The sequence below is a fragment of the Lycorma delicatula genome, chromosome 1 (genome assembly GCF_047948215.1).
Source record: "Lycorma delicatula isolate Av1 chromosome 1, ASM4794821v1, whole genome shotgun sequence".
Classification (NCBI taxonomy): Eukaryota; Metazoa; Arthropoda; class Insecta; order Hemiptera; family Fulgoridae; genus Lycorma; species Lycorma delicatula.
The window spans coordinates 83,017,435-83,028,621 of NC_134455.1; the positions used below are offsets into that span (position 1 = coordinate 83,017,435).

An 11,187-nucleotide genomic window follows, 5' to 3' on the forward strand; every position below is an offset into this window, starting at 1 on the left:
AGAAGAATAATTTCTATGACATGCTGCATAGAGTTGCAGAAACAGACTACCAAACTACGATACCGTTGTGGTACCTGGTGACTTTAATGCAAAGATCGTAAAAGAAGACATCGTAAGAAAGGTAGCTGGCAAAGATACCCTTCATGAGATAATAATCGACAATGGAAGGAGACTGATACAGTATCCAGTGGAAAATAACATGATTATTAAAAGTATCTTCTTCTCGCATAAAGCAATTCACAAGGGAACATGGATATCTCCGGGGATAAATGTTTTGAATCAGAATGATCATGTGATTGTATCAAGAAGACACGCATCATCCATTATTGATGTACGATCAATGTGTGGTCCGAATTGTGATTCTGACCATTTTATGGTGAGAATTTATATATATGAGAGAAAAATTATCACATGTGTTAATTGCAAGGGGAGAACAAAAGAGAAAATGGATATGGAAAACCTGAAGTGTAATGAAAACGTCAAAGTATTTGAGGAAAGTATGGTGAGGGGACTACCTCCTCGGCTTTGTATGGTATCGGTTGATAAAATATCGATAAGGGCCGTGAAGAGATGTAGAATTGTATGATACAGTTGTTGAAGGATGAATTGGGAGAAAGGAAGGAGAAGGATAACAGCAAGTGGTTCGACGAACAATACAAAGCAAAAAAAGAAAGAAAGAAGAAAGAGCAGGTATGTTGTGCAAGGATAAAAGGCAAAGGATAGAAATTTACAAAGAATTAAGAAAGTTGCATGTAACACCTGCAGAAGGAAAAAAGAGAATGACAGCAAATGTATGTCAAAGGCACAGAAGAGAGGCTATGCAAAACAGTATTGGAGGGATGTATAGGGGTATTAAGACACTGGAGAGAGGTTACCAAGCTAGAATTAATCTGTGTAAAAATGAGAATGGACAGGTAATGGGTGAAGAGGATAGGATATTGGAAAGGTGGGCTGAATTTTATGGAGAAAAGCACAACGAAGTGGAAGCGGTGCATGAAAGAGATAGCATAGTGAAGCAGATTGTAGAATCTCCTAGTATTCAGGAGGTTAAAGAAGTAATAGCAAGATTGAAATGTAATGAAATGCCAGGAAGCGACTCCATTCAATCAGAAGTCTTCAGACATGGAGGTCAGATATTGATGCGGTCAATACATGAACTTGTGACCTGCATATGGGAACAGTAAAGGTTACCGAGTGATGGAAAATGGGAATTATTTTTCCCATTTTTAAAAAGGAGACAGATTCAATTGAAATTGTTACAGAGGTACAACACTGTTGAACATTGCATGCAAGATATTCTCCTTAGCTGTTTTGCAAAGGTTGCACTGTGGCTTAAGGAAATACAGAGGATCCATGGACCAAATATTAGTAATGCAGCAGTTGATGGGGAGATGCTACAAGTAGAATGTTGAATTACATTGCATATTTGTTGATTTTCGGCAAGCTTTTGATAGTGTCAGTAGAAAATGCTTACCTCAGCTAATGCTCAAAAACAGAATACAAAGTTATGATGGCCATGGAAAATTCCACGGCTTGTCAGGTTCGTGTTTCGATGTCAGGCCTTCGTATTAACTATGTTCAAGTTAAAAAGTACCTCAAGGTATTTCTTGACGAGAAATTACAGTTCAAAAAGCAACTTAACTACGTCAAGAAGGCCTGTCGTGCCTTCTTTGGTATTCAATGAGTGGTCAATCCTGCCTGATTGGGGGTGTTAATTTTAAAACTATGAGTATCCTGTATAAAGGCGTGTGTGAGGCAATTATGCTATATGCGGTCCCTGTTTGGGCGGATAGGCAAAAATTTAAAAGCTATCGGGATATATTATTAGGAGCTCAATGACTTATATTATTAACGGTAACGGGAGGTTTCTGTACTATTTCACGGGAGACAATCTTGATTTCAGACGTGAAACCGATAGATTTAATTGCGTCAGAAAAGTAGCAGCGTTATGTTGCTAAGAAGTCAGGTGAATTGACTTCAGAAAGAATCCGCGAGATAGAACGGCATGACAATGCTTTATGGCAGGCCAGATGTGATGAGGCAGTGGGTGGACTTATATGCATGATCTCTTCCCAGATGTTGTTAGTTTGTGGGACACCCTTGGGTTCACCCTAACAAGCATATGTTGTAATTTCTTTCTGGTCATGGCGCCTTCAGAGAGAGACGTCAGCTATTAGGCCTGGTGGATTCAGGTGTGTGTCCAGATTGTGTACAACTAGATGACACAACATGTAATTTTCGAATGCGAATTTTACGCACGGAGACTATTTGTCAGCTTGACATTAGATCTCCCTTATAATTGGAAAAACCGGGCCGAATGGGTAAGCGTTGTAAATCCATCGGGTACCTGGCAAGAGAACGAATTACTGAGGGAATTTTAGGGTTCCACCTGGTCTTTCCATGTTTTGGTTTTGTTGTTCTTGTTTTATAAGAATTGATGTATTTGTAGTAACTTATTTTTTTAATTATATTTTTATTTCTTGTTTTGTGTTATGTTATGGTTGCGTGTTAAACTCAACTTCTAACCTATCAAGTAGGTAGTTCCGTTTTTTGTTTCAGTACCTTCATGTAACTCAGTCTTGTTAAAGACTCAACATAGACGTGTTTTGTTTTAAAGATTTCATTTCCTAGTAATACACCGATGTGGTATTCGCATCGGTGGCATTCTGACTGAGGGAAGAACAAGGCCTTCTACCAGGGTTCTGAATATGACCTCTGAAGGTCATATTCAGAATATGGCGAGTCCTCTTGAAGTTTGCAAATTAATTGAACAGCATTTAATGATCTGCTTTTACTTTCCCATTCAGATAACCCAAGCCGACGGGAAGAAAATTAATATTCAAAAAAGGCTTAACTTATTTAAAAGAATTGTACACAGCCTTCAAAGAAAATCATAATTTAAAAATTGATTTTTCAAAATTTGCTGATTTAAGACCTAAATTTTGTGTTCTGGCTGGTGGGTCAGATACTCACTCTGTGTGTGTGTGTGTGTGTGTGTGTGTCAGCCACCAAAATGTAAAACTCATGTTATCTGCTCTAAAATTGAAATTTGATTATAAAATTCTCCTCTCAGCCATGGTATGTGATAGAGAAAATCAAACATGCATGCTGTCACAATGTGAAAAATGTCCAAGCACTAATGAACTGCTCAGATTACTGCAAGAGAGCTGGAATGATTTTGATACAGAAATTATCTTCAAACAGTGGGTTTCTGTTGACTGCTGTTAACTAACTACTTAAATTCTTCATTTCAAGAGTACATATATAAATTTATTGAAAATTAAAATAATCTAAAAAGGCATCATTTTGTTGCAAAGAAACAAGCTCATTTCCTCAACATTAAAAAGGAAAAAGAGGGTGAGAATATATTGTAATGGAAGACTTTTCTCAAAATTTTCCTGTTGTGATACAGGATGAAGTGCATACCACCGGTCAAAAACTTATGCTACAGTACACACATTTCTCAAATATTTTTAAAAAGAAGGAAAATTACTAAGCCAAAGCTATTGTGTGAATAGGAGTTCTTGAAGCACAATACTACATCGTTCTTCTGCTTCTAAAATATTTATAACTTGCTTAATCACAACAGTCCCAGAAACAAGAACCTTTCAAAGTTATATTCCACAAGTCAGAAATGTATTCTGTAAGTCTGGGCGACCTCTGAATCAGAAACATTTACATTAGTATCGGTACAAGGACATTAGTGTTTCTGATTCCTTTATTGGTTATCTGCTACATATAAGACGGCAAGTGGTGATTATGTGAAGTCATTGAAGTCAAAATACATGAAAATGAAGAGGAATATCAAATACACTTTTTCCATCCGCAGGGTTCTGGTACTTCATTTAAGAAATTTTTTTTGGCTGGGCATGCAAAACCAGTGTGAGTGAGAATGCAGTACAACAAGGAAAAGGAATTTTGCTTACTTAAATTTATATAGGAAAGTACTAAATAGATGAGACTTCGATATTTGGAAAAAAAACAACATTATGTTAGTTTATATAAAAAAATAAATAAAATAGTCTTTATCGGTTTAAGGGTGTAATATCATAACAAAAGGAAAATTTCCGGAATTCAGTAAATACCTCCAAAAAGTATTTTATATGTGCAGTGGATATTAAGGTAGAAACATGGGTCCAATTTTTATGCAGCTTGCTGTCAGCTGATCACTGTGCAATCCATATATCTTATGTATACCATTTCAAGTAGATGAATTTCTGAATTCATCAGTAATATAGAGCTGTCAAAGATAGCGAATAAAGTTAAGTGTAATGAAGTGTACATGTGGAATTTTATAAAACGGTGCCCAGAGAATTTTTCAGACTTTTGTTAAATTTTTATAATAATGTTTTTGAGACGCAACAGGTGCCATTTGATTTTTTAGAAACTATAATTCACCTGATAGATAAAAGGGGCAATATATTTAATATACAAAATTATCAGGGCATCTCTTTTACTAATACTACTGTTAAAAGCATTAAAATATTGGAAAAACAGATTTTCTGGTGTTATTAGGTACGTTACAGGAGCGGGTGAGTATAAATAACATAATGAATTCCATGCTGGATTTAGGGGAGGATAGTCAATGACATTTTTAATTTGTATAACATCATAAAACTAAAACTGCAAAGGAGTAGTCAAAAAGTATATTGTTTATTTGTAGATAACTGCTTTAGATGCAGTTAACTGAAACATTTTATAAATTACTCGTACATAAGATGGATTTATTCATTAAATTTCTAAACTTATTTTGTGAATTACATATACATGATGTATTCGCAGCTTAATGGAAAGTTTTGAAAATTTCTTGCAGGCTGAAATAAATAAACGCAAATTAGTTACTTACAGGTAGGATTTCGGGTGGGAAGAGATATAGGATGTTGTATTTACTTTTATCATCAGCAGTTAAGCTATGATTAAAACAAAACAGAGTAATTGCTATTTATATTGATTTTTGAAATTAAAGGATTTGATGTAGAGTGAAATAAAATTTGACAGTCCTGGAGGAGAAGTATTGAACCCTTTACTATTTGCACTTTTTATAGCAGATATTTTGAATGAAATAGTGCTAGAAATATTAGTTTAGATTCAAAGTACTAATGCCCTTGCTTTATGTAGATGATTTGATACTATTGGCTTGGTCCTGTGCAAATGCTCAACCTTGTTTACAATTATATTGAGAAGGTACTACGATGATCAGTTTATTAGAAATTATTATTTCTAAAATAGTAGCAGTTGTCCCATTTCATAAAGGAAAGATTATTTTGCCCCAAGATTTTTATTACGATAGAAGCAGATTTTATTGTTTTAAAATTATTTCAGTATAGTAACTTATCAGCGAAGTTTAGGAAAGTAGCATACTTTGGTTTGCCAGCTGTCATGACAGTACCTGTAATGAGAAAGATAATAAGTTTGGCAGGGTATGTGCTATTTTTTGATGGTCTAATAATCAGTTACTGTCTTTACTGTTGTGAAGATTGGATATCAAATTTATATGTAGAGAATAGAAACTTCATTTACTTTTCTTTATCAATTATTACAAGAGAATGGAAGCTGGAAGAGCACATACAAAAATTTTTTCAAAGGAATGGTGTCCACCATAAATATTTTTGAGAATGTTTCAGTGCACATGAAAAGTGAAAACGATTATTAAATATGAAGGACTTATTTTCAAATACCATCAAAGTTTTAAAACTATGGCAGTTTCTAATGTTGCAAAAGAATTTTATTATTATTTATTTTAATTTTATTATTTTTTAAATAATATTATCAACGAGTAATTTTTTATTTTCTATGAATGTTTTACTGACTTGTAAAATTCTGTAATTTAGTAAAAGAACACTGAATTTTATTTAATCCTTTATTTAAGCTAAATACAAACTGATATTTTATATGAATTTCAGTAAAGTAAGAAGTGGAGATACTTGGGTTATAATGATTTATGTAATTTTGGTGATAGTTACATTGAACTAGACACTGTTGACAATACGTGTAAACAATATGATTATTTTACAATATGACAAATACCACAAGTTGGACATCACTAAAAAAAAAAAAATTCGAATAAACCACTTTCATTACTTACCTTTGTACCAAAAACTAGTCGCTGTTTTTCTCATTTTTTACACAAATACTTATGCTCTCCATGCAGTATGATCAAGTAAACTAAGAATAATTTTGTGTTATTTTATTTAAATAGATTTATTTTAAATTAGTTTTATTATTTTTTCTTAAGTTTCTTTTACTTTTAGGAGTAGTAAAATTATACTTTCCGTTTCATATTTATTCTCAAAAAATTCATTAATAAAATTTTTACTAAATAATGAAGTAAAAATAAGATTTTTATTAAAACTAAACAAGAAATAATAAAAAAACATGATTATGAATCAGGATTTATAAATTACCTTATAATAAAAGTTTTCATTCAACATAGTAAATAAAGAACAGTTAAAAAGTGTGAAAAATATTTATGAATTAGACACTGTACATTAAAATGACACTGTAGGCATTAAAATGAAAAACTGTTAATTAAAGAAATACAAATGAAAGGTGAACAGTTATTAAAAGTATGAAAAATGTTCATACTAAACCTATATTTGATGATTTAAAATAAAAAAAGTCCACGAAATACCAGCACACACTAAGAATTCAAAGCAAGTAAGTATGGTTTATGCATTATAATAAACAGCCTCACATTACTATATTTTCATTTTACAACAGGTTATCTGGAACCAATTAACATCATAAAGTGAGAGAACACTGTATATTATTAGTTTATATTCTTGTTCGGTTAGGTTGGCCATATTCAAATACACTACTGATTTTTGTAAAAGGATAATAAATGCAGTTTAAATTTATTTTAAACAAATTAAAAATGTTAGTATCTTTATTCTATAATTATTAGTATTAGACATTAAAAGTATGGATAACTATATAAAACATATTTTAAAATATTCAAAACCTTTGCTAGTTGTTATTCCAAGTTATAGATAAGAATTATAGACTGTTAGATTCTATGAATATAGTTGTTCCTATTTGCATGTTAATGCTGTTAAATGGTATCAGCTGACACCAAATAATGCAGTGGATTCCCTAACAGATAGGTTTAAATGTTTAGTTCTTGAGGATGAATTTTTGTATATGTGAGAAAATGGTCTTTAGTCTTCTGTGATTGATGTCCTTGCTAGGGCTTCATGTGCCTATGGCGGAAACTACACATCCGGTTTTTACACTCTGAACTACTGATTTACGCTCAAAATAAGATCGCTAGTTTCTTACTTGAATCGTCTAAAAAATCGATGGAAAAAGTTCCTACTATTAAAATAGTTGTTCTTAATGTTACTTCAATATTTTTGGGTGTTGGGCATTTTGAGATGTGCTAAAAAGAAGGTGTCAACATTAGGATACATGAACCTAAGTGTCTGTCCTTAAACCAAACACCAAACGTGCACACTATATGGCTCCTAACATTACATATTTAAACTGTTTTTGTTGTATAATAAATGGCTTGTAATATAATAAAGTAGATTAAAACAAAAATGAAGATCTGTAAAACTTTCAATACTGGAGATCTGTGAGTATACACAACACTTGCCCTCTATAAGCTAAATTGTAACATTCATGCTTTATATTTAGTTTTTTCTCTAAATTTTTCTGTAACTTACTATAAAATCATCAAACACAAATTTTCCATAAAATTGCCCATTACAATCTCTATGTTATATATAATGGTAAGCACAGACATATTTTTCAGTAAAATGAACTGGAAAGTGTAACAAATTTTTCATAAAATATTTTACCTGAAGACTGGTTATTTTTCAGATGAAAAAATTAATATTTTTACCAGATCTTTCAACAAAATTTATCATTACTTTTATTATTCAACAGTAATTTTCTTTTGAAACTTCTAAATTAACAACTGTTGAGGCACGATGTAAGCGATATAATTAAAAATTTCCTACTTATTTGTGAATACTAGCATATGTAATAACCAACATCTATCTCGGTCAGGTGGAGAAAGTTAAAAATCTGTTAATTCTATTTTTAACTATTGTTTAATTTTTTTTATGACTTTTGCTAAAAATTGCTAATTTACTTGTTTTTTCCTGAATGGAAATTGTATAATACACCATATCAGTGAATGATTTAAACAAGCGGTGAATCAGTTAGAACCAGCCAAGTCCTTGTTTCCTTCAACTTCATTGAAAGCAATTAACCAGCTATTTATTTACATGTACAATATTTACAGTATTTCTATTTTTTAATTCTGAAAAAATGTAAAATAAGGTAGGGCAAGATGTTTGGTTAAGTGCTTATACAAGGTCTGTAAATAAAATAATGGGACCAGTTTTTTTTTGGCAGCAAAAGTGGCAACACTGTAAAAGTTACTAGTAAACATACCATTGTATGGACAGCTGATTTATACTAGGTATTAATATTTCTAGTCTATTGTAAAACTTTTTGTAAACCAGTTTTTATTGTGTGTTATAAAAATGAGTGATACTAATTATGAGCAATGTTGTGCAATCAAGTTTTGTGTTAAACTCAGTGAGAATGCTACTGAAACTTTGTCAAAATTGAAAAGAGTGTATGGAGATGATGCTCTGTCACAAGCTCAAGTTTTTAGGTGGTTTAAAGCATTTTCAGATGCCAGGAATCAGGTGTGGACAGTTCACGCTCTGGAAGACCAATAACGTCAAAAAGTGATGACAATGTTGAGTGAATCAGAGACCTGATATGGTATGACTGGTGATTAACTGTCAGAATGATTGTAGAACAATTGAATTTGATTACACTGCTTTGATACTCATATTAGGAAATTAAATTGTAATAAAAGTGAATTTCCAACAAGTATCAAAGATCTTCAAAATATAATATTTAGTTTACAAAAAAACAAATTTCTACATTCTACTTATGTAACATTCAATAACAGATCACCAATATGTGAAATCCCACAGGATAACTATTTATCCCACAAAAAGTATCATAATTTATTCTGTATGTATTATAGAGGACAATAAATCCAAAATTCAAATAATACTTGTGATTAAAAAAAGGCATTATGATGATTAACAGGAAGATCAAATGTTCAGATTTTCATGTGCAAAAGCTTTTGGATTTATTCTAAAATTTATAAACTACTAATTTCTGACAGAGCTGTTAACACTGATATCACATCTGTAAATACAGATTCACATATATATATATATTGGATACAATTAAAGACTAGTACTTTAAAAAAATAATAATATTTTACATTTGTAACTTTAGACAAGATATGCAAATAGCATCTCCCTTATGCTTATTAACAAGTCGTAATAATGCCAATTTATTATCATTACTATGAGAGCTTTCAAGCTCAAATAATGTACAAATATTCAATAATACATTTTCTTGAACTGCTGTATCTTAATTGTTTCACAAAGTATACTCAGAGCTTGTTTTAAACGTCCAAGTTATAACTGGCAGGCAGACATATTGTTTTGTACCTGAAAAAAAGTGATAATTTTTACAATAAAATAACCAATCATCAAACATTTCCCTGAAATGACCATCTCTGGTGGCAACTGTTATTATTAAATAATAAAATTCAGTAATTAAAATTATACAAATTACAATTTGTATAATAATTAATTATAATTAATCGACTCCAGAATCGATAGCATATATTAGTTTGTTAAATCTTTGTTTATAATTTTGACTGTAATCGGTGTTATGTTTTAGTGCCAAACGCTAAATAAAATAAATAAATTTCATTAATTAAAAGTTTATTTGGCTATAACTCTGGAACTAATAAAAATAAGTTCCACTTATGGTATATCGTAGAGAAGCTCTCGATGATGACTTATTACTGCGGTTAAGAAATGGATTTTGGGTTTTGGGCTTTTTTGGAAATTTTTGATATAGTCGATTGCAATGAAAAGGAAGGTATACAACTAGATATTACAAGAGTCCTAAATCCAAAATTTCAACATTCTACGACTAATCGTTTTGAGTTATGCGAGAGATATATACGCACGTACAGACGTCACGCCGAAACTAGTCAAAATGGATTTAGGGATGGTCATAATGAATATTTCCGTTGAAATTTGAAAAATTTACTTCGTACTAGGATGTAAAATATTTGACGTGGACACTATATAACTTCCTTGTACACCTATTAATTACATACACAACTTCTGATAATTTTTACTTTTTTAATTATTTTTTTTCTTGTTATTATTGAATTATTATTTTTTTAACAATTTTTCAATAATCAACGGTTAATAATTATTAATAAAACAATATGCTTAAATTAAAAAAAAAAAAAAAAAAAAAAAATTGAAAAAAAGGAGAAGTCGGATTCGAACCGATGTGCCTTCCCCATGTAAGATCCAAGTATTTCATTAATTAAAATTTTATTTGGCTGTAACTGAAACCAATGAAAATAAGTACCACGTATGATCTATCGTTGAAAAGCTGTCGAAGAGAGCTTATTACTGTAGTTAAAATAAAATCCAAAATCCAAATTTTTTGGATTTTGGGCTTTTTTGGAAATTTTTGATATAGTCGATTGCAATGAAAAGGAAGGTATACAACTAGATATTACAAGAGTCCTAAATCCAAAATTTCAACATTCTACGACTAATCGTTTTGAGTTATGCGAGAGATATATACGCACGTACAGACGTCACGCCGAAACTAGTCAAAATGGATTTAGGGATGGTCATAATGAATATTTCCGTTGAAATTTGAAAAATTTACTTCGTACTAGGATGTAAAATATTTGACGTGGACACTATATAACTTCCTTGTACACCTATTAATTACATACACAACTTCTGATAATTTTTACTTTTTTAATTATTTTTTTTCTTGTTATTATTGAATTATTATTTTTTTAACAATTTTTCAATAATCAACGGTTAATAATTATTAATAAAACAATATGCTTAAATTAAAAAAAAAAAAAAAAAAAAATTGAAAAAAAGGAGAAGTCGGATTCGAACCGATGTGCCTTCCCCATGTAAGATCCAAGTATTTCATTAATTAAAATTTTATTTGGCTGTAACTGAAACCAATGAAAATAAGTACCACGTATGATCTATCGTTGAAAAGCTGTCGAAGAGAGCTTATTACTGTAGTTAAAATAAAATCCAAAATCCAAATTTTTTCGATTTTGGGCTTTTTTGGACACTTTTGTTCTAG

General features: G+C 30.9%; 1 protein-coding gene across 1 annotated transcript; it reads left to right on the forward strand.

Annotated features, from left to right (window-relative positions):
- Positions 1–692: 692 nt before the first annotated feature.
- LOC142317548 (uncharacterized) lies at positions 693–1,184 on the forward strand. Its single transcript, XM_075354107.1, has one exon. It carries the CDS (start codon positions 693–695, stop codon positions 1,182–1,184), a length of 492 nt encoding a protein of 163 aa, XP_075210222.1.
- Positions 1,185–11,187: the final 10,003 nt, after the last annotated feature.